Source organism: Condylura cristata, unplaced genomic scaffold, assembly GCF_000260355.1.
Source record: "Condylura cristata isolate star-nosed mole 26May11 unplaced genomic scaffold, ConCri1.0 scaffold00029, whole genome shotgun sequence".
NCBI classification, from domain to species: domain Eukaryota; kingdom Metazoa; phylum Chordata; class Mammalia; order Eulipotyphla; family Talpidae; genus Condylura; species Condylura cristata.
This window is the reverse complement of record NW_004567130.1, coordinates 9,060,464-9,076,577: the sequence shown is the minus strand read 5'-3', so window position 1 is coordinate 9,076,577 and position 16,114 is coordinate 9,060,464. Positions and strand designations below refer to the sequence as shown.

Here is a 16,114-nt window from a genome sequence, read left to right as displayed (position 1 = left end):
TACTCTGATCCTTGAGGCAAAAGAGGTTTTTCTTGACTTGTTGAGTACCTGGGCCTGTGTGACCAAGACTGGTTCAGCCCCACTACCATGGACCTCACTGTGGGAGGGGAGATCCACAAGTAAGCAGGTGCACCTGATGCAGCAGAGCTTGGGGTGGGGTGTCAGACAGCGATGGCCGAGCTGAGAGCTGCAGCAGGAGTAGGAGCTGGCCAAGCCCTGAGCCAAGTGCTCCCTGCGGACTGGGGACAGAGAGTGGGCCCATCTGAGGGGCAGTCAGGCATGTGTGTTGGTCACAAGGTGGAGCAAAGAGGAAGGAATCTAGTGGAAGAGGGACTAGGATGTGACAGATGGGCTGGGGGCAAGCAGACGTGCTGGCTCTGGGTGAGACTCACTAAGAACTTTGGACACTGACCTGCAAGCTTCAGGTAGGCGTGAGAGAGTGTGAAGCAGGCTGACCAGGTGGCTCATACTTTGGAAAAGCTCTGGGCCAGGGAGGAGAATGGAGTAGCTGGGATCTCTGTGAGGCCTGGGAGCTCCTGCGGATGCTTTCGCTGGCATCCAGGCATGGCCAGAGAGGGGTTTGGAGTAGAAGTGAAATGGGGGAGTCTAGGGCAACTCCCAGATAGATATCTAACTTGGCAGTGTCCAGGGTGGCAAAAAGGGAAGAGGGCCAGAGGCCATCTTAAAGATTGGGACAGGTTGCTGAGTCCTGCCTCAGGAACAGCTTGTGGGCCCCCAACCCTTGCAGAAGGGCTGGCAGTGACAACACTCTCAATAGGCCCTCCTCCCAGTGGTCATTACAGAGGAGGAGCTGCTGGCTTTTCCAAACAACATGTCCCGGGATACTGTCATGCCAGCTGCTGGTCCTGTGTTAACCAGAGCTGCTCTCTGCTGAGTAGTGCCAGTGTAGCCATGGTCTGCCCTGGTACCTGTGACACCCTCTGGGTGGAGCCCCACTGGCGCCTGGCAAAACCCTGTGTCAGATGCTGGGAAGGGACTGAGGCATTATACTTCCTCAGAGCTGAGGAGGCAGACAGGGCTGAGGCCCCTGAGAGAGATGCCTTAACACGGCCTCACAGGGACGAGACGCGAACTGCCTACATCCTGCAGGCAGTCGAAAGTGCGTGGGAAGGGGTCGACCGACAGAAGGCTACCGTTGCCAAAGACCCACTGGCAGCTGCTGAGGATCCTAATGGGATCGTGGTGACAGAGCAGCCGGTCAGTGGCACACCATCACATCCACAGAACTCAGAGGGAGAGGAGGTGTGTTTCTGGAGCGGCGCTTTCCCTGCTTCCCCCACCCTCCTGGCCCCATCGCCAAGCTTGGGCAGCACAAAACCTCCCTTCTTGGTTCCTGCGCTCAGGGAGCAAGGTTTCTTTTGGAATGACAGCCTCAAGCTACCTTTAGCAGCTGAGGAGTGCTAAACTGGGCGTGAAGAAAGAGCAAATCACTTCAGTTGGCAAGGCCTCAGTTTCCCTTTTATAAAATGGAGTGATGATGCCTTTTCCATGGAAATCCTTCTTGGCACTCTCCTCTGAGAGACAACAGTGGCTGGGAACGATGCCTAGCTTCACTGCTTGGCTCCCTAAAGACCCTCCACTGAACAAGTTTGGAAATCTCTGATCTAGAGCTTTCTCTCAAGCCTTTTTCAGAACTTGCTGTGTCTGTGGCTGAACTGATTGATCCCTGAGCCCAGAATGCTTCCTGGCTTGGTGGGAAGCAGCATGACAGCGATTACGAGCACACGGTCTCTGGAGCCAGGCAGCTTCTGCTGCCTTTTGCCAGCCGTGTGGGCTTCGGCACAACCCTCACATCGAAATCGGCTCCTTATCTGCAGACGGTGATAGTCACTGTCCCACCTCCCAGAGGTGGTTGGGATTTCCAGAGCCACTGTGTGGAACACTCTGAGGCTGGAGGGCTTCGGACAACAAGTCTCCTCCCCCTTCCCCACCCTCTTCCCTCTTTGGCTTCTTTTTTGTCTCATGGAGGGTTTTTATTGACTTTTTGACTTGTGTTTTTCCTTACATGAAAGGCCTAATGAGATTAAGTCGCATTGAGCAGTCTATAAAGCCAACCCCCCTTTTTCAAGAGAATACAGTTACAGGGGAGCATCTCTACAGAGGCCACCAGCATCAGCCATCAACCTGCTAGAGCTGGAAAACCACCTGACCCGTAGACTCCATGGCTGTTTATGGGGTGCTTAGTCTGTGTGCATTTCAAACAATCCCATGGTGGGTTGGTAGCATGCCCTTTTTGTAAGGAGGAAACTGAAGTTCAGAGAGGGGAAGTGCCCTGCCCAGAGTCACACAGCCAGAAGTAGTCCAGCCAGTTAGTCATAGAGCCCCTTTATCAGAGGTGAGGAAATGGTGGCTCCAAGAGAAACTTGAGTCACTTGGCCAGGAGCTGTGGCAAGGAGGGGCAGGGCTGGGACTCAAGCCAGGTCTCTCATTCTAAGTCCAGAGCTGTTTGGAGCCTGCTGGCCTATCACCTGCTCGGCCCAGCCTTCCCTCCATCACACTGCTCTCCTCACAGTGCATGGGGGCGGCTGCTGCCCTGGGCCCCCCTGTTTGTGGCGTGGAGCTGGACTCCCTCATCTCTCAAGTGAAGGACCTGCTGCCAGACCTTGGTGAGGGCTTCATCCTGGCCTGCCTGGAATACTACAGCCACGACCCGGAGCAGGTGATCAACAACATCCTGGAGGAGCGGCTGGCCCCTGCCCTCAGCCAGCTGGACCACAGCCTAGACAGGTGGGAGAGACGGGCTGGAGGAGGCTCGCGGCATCCAGCCTGCCTCAGGGCACTGGCTGGAGGTACTTTGGGGCCCTTGCCAGGGGCCCTTCTAATTCTCTCGCCTCCCACTCTTCTTTCCCTCATGTCCCACGACTTGGTTTGTTTTCTCTTGCCCACAGCAGTGTTTCCCAACCATTTAAACTGCTGTTCTCTTTGAGAAGAACTTAGGTGCTTCAGGAGGTTCTTCCACGCCCCCTGCAGGGCAAAGAGTGTGCCCAACTGGACATCCTTGCTGTTCTTTGTGGGAAGACCACTTAGAGAGAGACACGGGATGTGACAGAGGGGTTGCACAACTTCTTAGAGCTCCAAAGTTGCCAGCCTATCCCTGCCATTGCCACCTTCCCAGTACTTCTGAGGGGGATGACCAGAGCTTCTCACTTCCTTCACTCCTTCCCTTTCTGAGTTTGGCCCACTACAGAAATGAATGTAGGGTCTTTATTCATAACTATCAAAGAATAAGTGCTGTTTATTGATTGTGTGAATGATGGTAGCTCTGTGCCTTTTGGACACATTCCTCAGCCTCTCTGTGCCCATTTTACAGATGAGAATAATGAGGCCAAAAGATGGATTAACTTATGATCACCTATCTTGTAGGACTGTTGAGTATTAAATGAGAGGAGGAGTTTGCATGAAACAGAAGAAGAGGCTGTGGGAGTGGCTCGCATAGCCAGGGGTCGCTTTGTTTGGGGTATGGCTGCGTGCTCAGGCAGGGGCCCGGCAGAGGCGGTGTTTTTCAAGTGTATCCCACGTGTGGAGAATCTGAGGGCTGTTGATGGTAGGCGAAAGTAAGGCCCAGATAGGTGTCAGCTGATGGGGTCCTGAAATTGATTTTCTTGCCTCCCTCTAGAGAGGTGAAGCCAGACCCCACACCTCTGCTGACATCTCGTCACAACATCTTCCAGAATGATGAGTTTGACGTGTTCAGCAGGGACTCAGTGGACCTGAGCCGGGTGCACAAGGGCAGGAGGTGAGTGCCATGGGCTCAGGAACCCACAACTCTGCACGTGTGTAGTGGAACTGAGAGAAATTAAGGGCCTCTTCCTGCAGAACTGCCTGCATGTGTTAGGACATCCCCAGCAGCGCCCAGCAGGTAAGGCAGCTTCTCATGAGTCTGCTTTAGGCTCCTGACTCTGCACACTGAGTCCTCTCGACAGCAAAAAATCTGGGGCCCAAGTTGCCACTCTCTTGCCTTCTCATATCCTTTGAGGTGTTGGCCATCGAATCGATGAATAGTGAAGCAGGGCAGCGCTTCTAAGAAGCTCTTCCTCAACCCGCTTTTCGCTAGTTTGTGAGAAAAATGAGGAAATTAAAGACCTGTAATGAGCAAACTTTCAGAAGGTGAATATATTACATTTTAGGATCTTTCTACTTATTTTTAGTTTATGTCCTTCCTACATTTTTGGCATTGAGAACCCCATTCATAATTTATTCATTCATTCAACAAATATTTGCTAGGTGCTTATGGCATTCTAAGTCCTGGATTTATTAAGTGCTGGGATGTAGTGGAAGTGAACCAGACATAGCCCATGCCACGTGGAGTTTGCACTAATCAGTTCATCCAACAAGCAATGCCAAATTGCAAGTATAGCTGTTACTGCATGGTGGGGTCTGCCTCTAGCTTGAGCCTCTGGTAGGGGCTCAGTCTGGGCAGGAAGCCTCCTCTGAGGAAATAATATGGGTGGGACCAAACGTAGGATGAGGAAAGGTCAGTTCTGAAAAGAGGGGTGTGGGGAAGGGAAATCTTGCCAAGCAGAGTGAACGCTGGGGCCAGGAAGCCCAAGAACATGGGCAGCAGCATGTTTTGTTTTGGGAAGATGGTCTGGCTTTGGAGACCCATCAGAGGGCCCAGGAGTCAGCACTCGTGGTGTAGAGTGGGACATGGGAGACACTGACAAAGCTGTGACGACACTAGTCCCTCGCCTTTCTCTCAGTGTTGCTTCACGGAACCCAGAAAGCTAGTGCCTGCTGGAGACAGGCCTAGAGGCGGGAGGGCACTGCTGTATTCTCACAGGAGCCCCAGTGACAGAAGTGCAGGTTGTTGCTTCAGCAAGGGACCCACGCTGTTCTCCCCACAGACCATCCAGTGCTGGAAGCTGCTGGAAACTTGGCTGACCAAGGCTGGGGATGCCACTGCAGGGCAGCTCTGAGTCATCTGGCTGGCTGGATGGGAAGCAGAGCAAACTGCTTACTCACACGCGTTGTGACATCCTCAGATCCCAGGCCAAGGTGTAATCTGCGTCGGTGGCCACTGTTCCAGACCAGAATGACCCTTGACAACTCCCAACATGGAAGAAGGGCCGATGAGGAGGGCTGTACTCCCTGCTGTGGGGGTGGGGCTGGTGTTTACTGAACTCCTTAAGCTGGGTAGCCTAGGGACTGGGCACTGCAGAGCGGTAAAGCCTCTGTTCATGTGTTCATTATTTATTCATTCAGCAAATATTTATTAAGTGATTTACTAGCGCCAGATCCAATACCAGACACCAGGGAAACAAGGTGAGAAGGACAGCCAGCTTCACCCTCAAGCAACTCAGTAGCAAGCAGACTTGAATCAAGAGCTCCGTGTTCTGGCCTTGTCTTTGCTCTGTGACCTTGGGAGGGTTGCGCTGCCTCTCTGAATCCCTTGGGCCCTCCCTGGGAAGGAGGGGTCTGTTGCCTCTGTAGACCATTTAGAAGTTCAGAGATGAGAGATACCATTTAAGAGCCAGTTTAAAGTGGTCCTTGAGGGATAAGCTGGAGGAAGTGAGGCGAGGAAAGGTGGCTGGACTTCAAGGACGCCTGCGTGTGTCTGGGCTTGCTGCCCATCTTAGAGGAGGCTGACGAAGCGACCTGTCCCAAACATCTTCTCTAAAGCCATGCTGTTGGCTTTCCTGATTGGCCTGAAGTTCTAGCCCTCAGGTAGTTTTATCTTGGATTTTCTTTTCCTTCCTGACTCTAAGTAGGGTCACAATACCATAGCTCAGGATGCGCAGGGCATCATGCTCACCTGTCTCTACCAATGTTTTCTCACTGGATCTGCCTGGGGTGGGCAGAGTATGCCAGGCTTCTCTCTCTGATCTTGCCAGGGAACCATACACCCACAAGTGACACAGTGCCAAAAAACTCTCTGACTGCCCAAAATTGGGTACAGGGAGGATCAAGAATATAGACTGTGACACCTCTGAGTCATACTTGTCCCTTGGCCTGGTACAGGTCATGGCACGTAGTAGGCCTCAGGAAATGTGTGTTGAATAAATAGCTATGCTCTAGCCAGTGGCAGGACCCCTAAGGCCAGCTTGGGCCCCTTCTGTTTCCTCTCCAGCCCCCAGCCTGGTGAAGAGAGCTAGGTAAGGGCCACAGTCACAGATCCCTTTTGGTCAATGTGAAGAACTACTGTGGATTGAAAATTTTTCCTGGTTCAGATCAAACCACCGCCAACCATAGAAATTCTGTTACCCCTTCACCAGACCCCTGGCTAGATCCCAGGAGCCAGAGTTCATTTCATCTTTGTGCCGAGGGCATGCCGGCCCCTGTTCATCACTTTTCATCTTGGCTGCCATTTGCCTCTCTGTCACCCCCATATGCTGTGAATTCCATGAGAGCAGATCCACATCTCACTCTTTGCTGATTCTCTTCCCAACGCAGCCTTCTACATGGTTGGCCCTTAATAAAAACTGTTGCAAGAAGCCAAATCCTCCTCTCTGGGAGCTGTAGTTCTAACCTGCCCAGGCTCCCAGACAGACAGCCCCGCAGGCCTGGCTCCGGCCCCTCCCTGCAACAAAAGGCAGCTAATAGAAGATTTTTACGGCAGGGCAGCTGTGTGACTTTGTGTCTCCTGCTCCCTCCCCCCCCCAGCCCCGCCACTGCACACATTCCAGAGACCCGATTTCACAGCTAAGCTGGATTTTCTTGCCTGGCATCTCATACTGATTTTCCCCTGCAGGGTAGAAACTACATTCCAGAGGCCCATCTTATGTCTGACAAGCCAGCTTTTTCTACGGATTTGCAAAGTCATGACCCAGAGGCTGATGTCCCCACTGTGTCCCCAAGCACCTCCCCCTCCTCCTCGCCTCCACGGCACCCAAGTTTCCTCATCTGCAATATGAACTTCTAGAGTCTTTTTTTCCCCAATGCAGTGACAGGGAAGAGTGAACTGTGTGTGTAGAACAGTTAGAGTTGCGGGGAGAGGATGTCCTGAACGAAGTCCACAAAGACAGGTTTTATGGACTCCATCCCCACCCCAGACCAAGAGATCAAGACATCAAGGACTACAAATCCCACAGTAGGGAGGATGCTGGGAGCTGAGGGTGGAGTTAACCAGCCAGGCTTGGGCTGTAACCAGACAAGTGGGCCTTGGTGGCCACTGGACTTCAATTAGGGATCCCAGCACAGTGGAACTGGTAGGACGCATTCACCTACCTCTCTCCCTGGGTTATTCCTCGCTTCATTTACCCTTTTTGTAAATAAGCCCTTTATCAACCTTTTGTGTGTGCGCCTGCAGTTGAGGCTTACTGTAAGTCCCTTTTACATGCTCAGATGGGGGCTCACACTCAAGCCAACCCATTTCACCCCAAGGCTGCCTGTTGTATAGGCGTCAGCTGTGGTGAAATGGCAGCACAAGGAGGAGGCCAGCACCTCTCTTCCCCCAATACTCAGAAATCATATTTGACGGTGCTCTTTTTAAGATTTTATTTCATTTATTTTTGTGTAGAAGAACTGGGATACAGCCAGAAGTACGGAGGTGAGAGGATTCATCAGAGAGAGTGGGGAGCAGAACAGGCAGATGAAACACACTGCTGAGCGGCGCAGGGGGTGGGACAGGAGAGGTCTGCTGTGCCATGTGGGTCACCCTCTGGCTGGGGATTGAATTCAGACCTTTGTCCCTTTGAGGACTATGGCAGTGGAGCTGAGATTCAGCCCAGAGGGGTTGGGGTCTCGCTTTCATCAGTGTTTGTTTTCAAAAGATTCAAGTCACCTTAGGTGGGGTAGCCACTGTCACTTGGCTGGGCGCTTGCCAGCCCTCTCGGTGCGGGTGGTGTGCGTTTGCATGCATGGCTGTGTGTGTCCAGGAATCAGAGACCGGTCTGGTTTGCTTTCTGCTGTTTGTACAGATGGGCTCAGACTGTGCGTTTTTCTGTAGCTTGCTTTTTTTCCCGGGAGTGAGTCTTAGAATTCTTTCTCTGTCAGCACAAACAGATCGATGTCATCCTTGAGAACTGCCGCCCAGCATTCTGTAATACAGATGTGGGACGGAGCATTTGGCTGTCTCCTTTGGGGTGGTCATTGCGTTGCAAATTACTTCCCCCTTTTCACTGGTACAGACAGTGCTAGGGAAAAGGACCTCCTGTAGGATCTCGCTGTGCTCATGGCCAGCATTTTTCTAGGGTGGACACCTCAGAGAGGGCTTTCTTGGTCAAAAAGTGGACTACCCTTGGGGATTACAACTGAGCTGGGAAAAGGCACAAAATGATGTAAAAGTAAACTTTTTTTTTTTAAAGTGGGCTACCAGCTCCTCCCGGGGTGTCCTCCACTGTGGCTGGACCCATCCCCGTGGGGCCCCACACGCCCCCAGTCTTCCACACGCCCCTCGTGCCGGGTGTCAGTTAACTCAGTTTGAGTAAGCCTGAGCGGGAAAGAGCTGAGCCCAGGGCTCCCTGGGCCCTTAGGCGCCAGTCTGCAAAGCCTGCTGGTTTTCCGTCCTCTCCTCACGGCTCCATCTCACTGTCAGGAAGGAGGAGAGCACTCGGAAACTGCTGAACGACAAGCGGGAGGTGGCGGCACAGCGGCAGCGCTACGAGCAGTACAGCGTGGTGGTGGAGGAGGTAGGGGCGAGGCCAAGGGCCGGGCTGGGTGGAGGGGCAGGAGCCCCTGGGCCCCGGCCCCTCCTGCCCACACTCCCGCTGTTGGCAGGTGCCAGTGCAGCCAGGTGAGAGCCCGTCTTACCGGGGCGACGACTACGAGGACGAGTATGATGACACCTACGATGGCAACCAGGTGGGCGCCAACGACGCCGACTCGGACGATGAGCTCATCAGTCGCAGGTGAGACTGTGGGGCGACAGGCAGAGAGCAGGATTCCTGGGGCGGCGGCTCTCGGCCCCCGGGCCTCCCCCCGAGCCTCCTGTTTGTACAGATGGGAATCCCCAGGCCCTGATCACAGGAGCCAGGTAGTGGCAGAACCAGGGCCCAAACCCAGGCCTCCTGACTCCTAGTCAGTGCTTCCACCCCCACCCCTTGGCCCGCTGAGGGGGGCAGTATTTATTTGGTCTCATGCGGTGGTTTTACCTTTTTCTTTTTAACTGTTGAAAACTTACCCCAGTAGAATTTTATGGAGGTTCCCCAATACAGATAAAAGCAGCAATGCCCTGACTAGAGCAGACTGGACACCCTCCCCCACCACTCCAGTTCAGCCTCCCCTAAGTCCCTACACAGACCCTAAGACCCTCAGAGAGTCCAGGACTGGAGCAAAACAAACTTTTGAAAAGCACTTTGGGTTGTCCTGGCCCCCTGGGTCAGCCCCGCTCCTGGTAGGGCCCCTTCCCAGGCTGGATTCCCGCTCTCACAGTTCTAACCTTTCATCTCATTCTCTGTGAACCCTCAGGCCCTTCACCATCCCTCAGGTGCTGAGAACCAAAGTGCCCAGAGAAGGGCAGGAGGAGGAAGATGACAATGAGGAAGAGGCTGAGGAAGAGGCCCCCAAGGTACACCTTGACAGATGGTAGCAGTGAGGGTAGAAGATGAAAGGAAGGAGACAGTTCAAAAGGGTGTCTGGGGAGCACTGTGCCCCCTCCCTTCCCTTGGCCTCAAGGCAGCCCCCTCTTCACTGCCCCAGAGAGGAGGGGTCTCTTCGAGTCCATATGTCACTTGGAGAGCTTATACCTTTCAACTCACCTCTGCTGCCCAGTGAGGGCCCAGGGGACAGATCAGAGAAGGGCCTTTGAGCTGCTGGGTTCATTAGGCCCAGGAGCCTGAGGGCCAAGTCAAGAGCAGCTGTCGACTGCTGTGCCCAGGATGGCAATTCTTAAAATTAGAGGAGAGTTTTAACTCAAGGGCTTTGAAGGTCATCTGGGCTGGTGAGTTTGAAAATTGTATTTTTCAGCAGCTAAACTTTTTCTTCAAATGGGTCTTAGCACCTCAGCATATGAAACAGATAGAAGTGGTAGTACTTAGATGGAGGGAGGCAGCAGCCTGAGATCCCTGGAGCTCCTCATCCCCTCCCATCAGAGGGACAGATTCGCATCTCTCTGGGGCCAGGCTGCCCAAGGAAATGAGTGATGGCACAGAAGACAGTTCTCGAGCGCCCACGTTCCCACAGCAGGTTACTGGTGTTGCTGGAGTGAGGAGCAGTCAGCTTCCAGGAGTGGCTCAGCTCTCAGGACCCTATGTGGCCTCTCATTGGGCCATCCTTGCCTTTCCCCATTTGTTGTCAACATTTCCCAACCGTAATGCACCAACCCTCCCATGCCTGAAGCTTTTCCAGAAGTCCTGGTTCTCTTCAGCTGCCTGCCACGTAAGCAGGAGTTGGGAGGCACAGAGAGGACTTTGAACGGGAACCTTGGACCACAGCAAACCCAGCTCCATTCTGGGGTGTCACCCTGCCGTATTTTGGCTGAACCTTCTCCCCACTTCTGGCATGAAGGTGTCAACAAGATTCACTGGAAGATAACCTTACCACAACTCAGGGAAGTGAGACAGCTCCTAAGTCGACATTTTTTTTCTCTCCTCCCTCCACAGCCTGACCATTTTGTGCAGGACCCTGCAGTGCTGCGGGAGAAAGCAGAAGCCAGGCGCATGGCCTTCCTCGCCAGGAAGGGGTGAGCATTTTAAGCAGCTCTTTCTGATGGGAGGGGACATATCTGGGGACAGCCCAGCCAACCACCCAGTAAGCTCTTACAGAAAGCCAGAGTGCTTTTTGTGTATTAATTTAGTTCTCACAATGAACGGCCCTATGAAGTAGCTGTTACTGAGATACCTGAGGCCATCCCAAGTCATGCCCCTCTCCTTGTGGTAGTCAGCGGTCTGGCCATAGCTCGTCCTCTCCAAAGCTTGGCCAGGTATCCCCTCAGGCAAGGCTCAGAGAAAACTCCAGGCACACGGCTGTTGGATCCCCAGGGCTATACCTCTGCGAGGTCCCATTTCTCCTCCTACCAGAAGCTGAGACATAGGTGTCCTGGCCCAAACTGTGTGTCCTCTCCCAGGGACCTCAAGGAAGAAATGGGCTCTTCCCTTCAAAGCCTCTTCTGGCTGATGGGCTCTCCCGGCCATTGTTCCTCCCTTAGGTACCGGCATGACAGCTCTGCAGCAGTGGCTGGCAGCCCTCGGGGCCATGGGCAGAACCGGGAGACAACCCAGGAACGCAGGAAGAAGGAAGCCAATAAGGCAACGCGAGCCAACCACAACCGGAGAACCATGGCCGACCGAAAGAGAAGCAAAGGCATGATCCCATCCTGAGGCCACTATGCCTGAGCCAGCTGGGAGGCAGCAGCACCAGCTCCTCAGGCCGCATTACCATCGCCTGGGGTCTCCTGACCAGTTGGCCCCCTGCCCAGGCCCTAGTTTCTCCTCCATCCCTCAACAGCCTCAGCTTTGCAGCCCCTGAGAAGGCCGCCTCCTCATCCACCAGCCAGCCGTGAGCGCCTTCTTACAGAACACACAGTGCCTTATCCCACAGCAGAGGAACCTGTGGCGCCAGCAAGCAGGCAAAAGGGACAGGAATAGAGCCCCAAGGCCAGCCCCCCCGCCCGACCTCGTGCAGCAAGAACCCACTCCTTTTACCCTGGACAGCAGGAAACTTGTATATTCAAAAACAAAACGCAAAGGCCTGCGAATAAAGTTTTTGACTCTTGAGCAATGATCCATGATGTGCAGTGACCCGTCCCCCATGTCCCATTCTTCAGTGACAGCTGCCGCCTGGGGAGGAAGAGGTCAAATGATCACTGTGCTCTTTTCATCGACCTTCTGTGATTGCCTCTCATGCTAACCCTCCTGATGTTCCTACTGCAAGTAGGAACCCGTGTGACCTTGAGAATATCACCCACTTCTCTGAGCCTCTGGTCCCGGCCTGTGGAGAGAAGCGCTGAGGGGTGTGGCTGTGGTTATTTCTGTTACTTCATTCAGTCCCCCGTGACCTCCATGCTAGGAGGAAGGTAATGTGTTCAGCCCCATAGAACAAATGAGGAAGGTGAGGCACTGAGAGCTGAGATGTCTGCTCAGGCCACAGCCAGGAAGTGGCAGCGCAGGGACTGGGCACTCAGTCTGACCTCTGAATCTAGAAGGTCCTGGATACCCGTAAATGACGTCCTGTCCATCTGAGAGTTGGCTGAGGACACCTGCCCAGAGCAGAGCCAGTGTCAGAACTTGGTGCCTCCTGCTTGTGCGCACTCTGCTAAGCCCTTCAAATAGAAGGGTTGGAGATGAGAAGAAATGAGATGTCACTGGCAAATCCTGTTGAAGTGAGTGGGACTTAGGTCACTTTCCTCCAGTTCCCCTTCCAGGCGTGGCCAGCTGACTCCTGGCATGGCAGCAGGAGTCTCCCCCTCCCCCCGCACAGTGGCTGATTAATAGTGAATCCACAGTAGGGCCTTGGCAGGGCTGGCCTGGCGTCCGTCAGAGGAAGCCAGGTCCCTGCCCTGCTAGACCTTGACAAATCACCCTAGATGCTAGTGCACTTTATTTGCACGTGGCTAGGATGAGCATCTGAAGCAGTGAGGCAGACAGGCACTTGATGAATTGGTTTTCTTAGGTCATCCCACACAAGTGAAAATCAATAGCAATTCCTCTGTGTCCTGCCAGTTCTTTTGGTGCCTTTGAGATGCAGAGCAGATGTGGGGGTGGTGTCCTCTCACACTGCTGAATTAGCTGAGATCAGGCCCGGGTTAGCCATCCTGACAGGCAGCAGGAAGACTCTGTTTCCTCCCAGGGACGTTTGCCTGGAACTAAGCTCAGTGGCAGGGCCCTGGAACAAGGCGGATGAGTTGGGGATGCCTGGGCTTTACCTGCCTTACCTGCTACTGTTTTACCGCCTCTCTCAACTACACTTTGTCTTCTGTACCTCCTGCCCTCCAGAGTGGTGTTCAGGCTCCACAATAGCGTCCTGAATTAAAGGGTTTGGGAAGACAGAGGTAGTTTCCAAATAGTCTCTCTTGAGGAACTGTGGACTTTTTCAACCCTTTCAAGTTGCTTTGCAAACAGCTCAGGGGTCATCCAGAATGGTGCTGGAAGGCACACCCCATCCTTTCTTGGGGACTTTACATCTGTAAGTGTCAGACTAGGTGAATGGTTTCTATTTGTGCCAATCATATCCTCTGTGGAAGCCCTGAGATTTAAGATGGACTTGCAGAAGTGTTAATAAGTGAATTGAACCCTGCCACGTGGTCCCGGCACCCCAACTACTGCTCCTAAGCAAGAATTTTCTAAGTGCCTTCTCTGTACCCTGGCAGAGAACATGAACTACAGGCATTTCCAGGAAGTTTTTAAGACCCGTGTCTCTGGGAGGACTTAAGACTTGACTGTCTTTGTTTCTAGTCCATGAGTGGCAATGATGTTGGATGGTGTTTGTTTTGAACAGTGCTTCTGTGGCTCTGTGAGGTGGGTGGGGAAGAGCTTGTCACTGTTTATCAAAGGGGACTCAGGAGCCCAGGGAGGACAAGTAACTTGCCAGAGCCCGGGGCAAGTTAGCAGCAGGGTCTAGAGGCAGATCTTTTCTGAGTGCCCCCCTTAGACAGCAGGTGCAGTCTAGAAGAATAAATGAATTGAGAAAAACTGCCTGCCTCTTCCACACCAGGTTAAATAACAGAGAGAGGGAAACAAAAGTGACCTCACCAAAATGCAGGGGGCGGGGCGCTCTGTAAACCTTCAAAATGATGTCAGTGAAGACTTGTAGCACCTTGAAAAACTAAATATTCAAGAATAATTTTTTAAAGAATTAATTTGAAAGCAGAATACATATGGTAATATGCCACAGTTGGTGAAAATGTTTTTTAAAGATGCGTGCTGACCAAATCGGGAGGGGAATGTACATAAATGAAAATGATGGTGAGAACATGAATGATGGCGGTGGTGAGACCATGATGATTTATTTGTAATAATAAAAGCATTTCTTGAGCTCTTGCCATGGCCAGTTTCTGCTGGGCTCTTTTCTTGTATCAGTTTATTGAATCCTCACAAAGTGGGTACAGGTGAGAAAAGTAAGGTTAGAGAGAGTGGGTGACCTGCTCAAGGTTAGTAAATGACCCAGGAGGAATTCAGTCCCAACATTTTCTCCTAAAGCTCATACTCAATCCAGAAGCCACCTGACATTCCTCCCTGTCCCACACATCTGTGTCTTTGTTGATGTTCTTACAAAGAAAGAAGAAAATCCAAGTGAAGTAACTGCAGAGCAAGAAGATAAGAAATCCCACTTTATCAGGCCAGGGCGGTTAGAGTCCCATGAAACATATGTTGGACGAGAGGACGTTACTCCACAGATCTCAGATGTTTTGTACCCTTTTTTTCACTTCTATTTTCAAATTTATTTACTGTTTCTTCTGTATGTCCAGTCTGCCATTAAGCTCATTGAATAATTCTTCATCCTTGGTGTAATCAATCTCTAGGGTAAAGAAAAAATGGATTGGCCCTCCATGGTGGTGCAGCAGGTTAAAGCACAGCACTGAGAATCTAAAAGCCGCTTCCACATGAGTTCGAGCCCCGGCTGCCCCGGAGGTGACCACATGGCGTGGTGGACCTCTCTTGACCCGCCCGCTGCTCCCCTCAGCAGTGTACTTCCTTGATCTGCCTGTTCTGCTCCCCACTCTGTCTCTGGTGAAGCCTCTCACCGCTCCTGAGCCTCTGTCCTGTACCCCAGTTCTGTGTGCACAAATAAATAAATCTTAAAAAAAAAAAAATGGATTAAGGGTGGAACAATCTCAACTGAAAGGGGGCCGGCAGAATCTGGAGAGCTCTGGTGCTTGGGAGGGGCCCAGAGACTGGTAAAGTCAGAGTCCAGGGTGAATGAAAGAGGGGCAGAAGAGAGGGAGGGAAGGAGGAAGGAAGTCCCGAGTTGAAGCTACAGAACAGCCCAGGCCATGGTCTAACCATTTGTACAGAGCAGCAGCTCTGTTTGCTGCCTGTCCTCAGGGCTTGGGGCACGGATGATCTGGCTGCATGGGAGAAGCAAAGAAAAAGGAAAATGACTTTCACTCAGTACATGTTCACCAAGATCTACTAGGTGCAGGCACTGTACCAGGCATTTGTGAGGAAGTCCTGGCTCTCACCCTCTTGGAGTTCACAGATCAAGAGGAATCTGAATGTTAAGCATTTTGGAAAAGCTGGAGCTTATGCTAAGTTCTAATAAATGAGTGAAAAAATGAACAAGTTCCACAGAAAAGGCAAGAGTAGAAGACTTTCTAAAAGGGTGCTGGGTCACAGTGCCAGGCAGCAGTCAAGAGGTCAACCAGGCTAGAGCAATGGAACTTGGGAGATCTGTCCCAGCTTTCCCAGGAAGTGGTAGGGAAGGAGCCAGGGGAAGAATGGAAGATGAAAAAGAGAAGACAGGAAAGTGGGCCCATCTTGAAATGAACTTGGGATCAAAGAGAAGGAAGAGGGATTCAAAGGTAGGAAGGGAGTGTGGGCACATTGATCGTGTCCATGGGACACCTAGAAGAAGCCATGGAAGCCTCGGAGCTCCAGGGCACCCACCTGGGAAAGGGTAGTCTCCAGTGAGGGAGGGGTGAGGCCAGAGACAGTGCTGAGCTTCCCAGGTAAGCACTGGGGCACCCTGATCAAAGATCTGGATCTCTAGGTGCTGGGCAGCAGAGAGGGACCTAAACTGCGGTGAGAGGCTGTTGTAATTCTGTAGCCTAAACAAAGACTTTTAAAAAATTCAACCTAGAGTTTACTGTGTCCAGCCTGGGGTGGGGGGTGTGGGGAGGGTAACACAGGTGTCTTCAAATGAGTTTACAATTCCACCTTCCTATCTTACTGGAAATTCTCTTTCAATAATAAATAATCAAGAGAATTTTACACAGCCTGGCAGAACCCAGAGAGCCTTATAAGGCATTTAGTACTATGTTTCTCAGCTTATTTACCTGCCCCACCAACCTGCCTTATTTTCAGACCCTGTGATTTCAGGTACCCCCGTCTGCCCCTAAGGGTGGAAGTTTTCCTTGCTTAAGAATTCACTGGGCTTCCATGGTTCTCCCAGCCATGGAGGTTGTGTCTAGTTTTACTTGCTGTGGTGCAAATTACTAAAACAACAGGTACTTAATTCTAGTTTTCCAAGACAGAAATTAGGACACTGAGAATGCTTTTCTGGCTGTATGAGTTCATCCTCAACACTCTGACATGTCCCTCAAGAGCTCTGCCACCCCAAG

At 52.2% G+C, this 16,114-nt stretch overlaps 1 protein-coding gene across 2 annotated transcripts in view; it reads left to right on the top strand.

Annotated features, from left to right (window-relative positions):
• Positions 1 to 13,874, top strand: part of ASCC2 (activating signal cointegrator 1 complex subunit 2) — a 35,998-nt gene extending 22,124 nt beyond the window's left edge. For both annotated transcript variants that reach the window (XM_012731137.1, XM_004690892.2), the window contains 8 exons: positions 1,080 to 1,263; positions 2,534 to 2,748; positions 3,638 to 3,757; positions 8,495 to 8,588; positions 8,677 to 8,807; positions 9,367 to 9,466; positions 10,500 to 10,579; positions 11,045 to 13,874. In XM_012731137.1, the coding sequence (XP_012586591.1) occupies positions 1,080 to 1,263; positions 2,534 to 2,748; positions 3,638 to 3,757; positions 8,495 to 8,588; positions 8,677 to 8,807; positions 9,367 to 9,466; positions 10,500 to 10,579; positions 11,045 to 11,216 (1,096 nt within the window). In that variant the 3' untranslated portion in view covers positions 11,217 to 13,874. The remainder of the gene's footprint in view (positions 1 to 1,079; positions 1,264 to 2,533; positions 2,749 to 3,637; positions 3,758 to 8,494; positions 8,589 to 8,676; positions 8,808 to 9,366; positions 9,467 to 10,499; positions 10,580 to 11,044) is intronic.
• Positions 13,875 to 16,114: the final 2,240 nt, after the last annotated feature.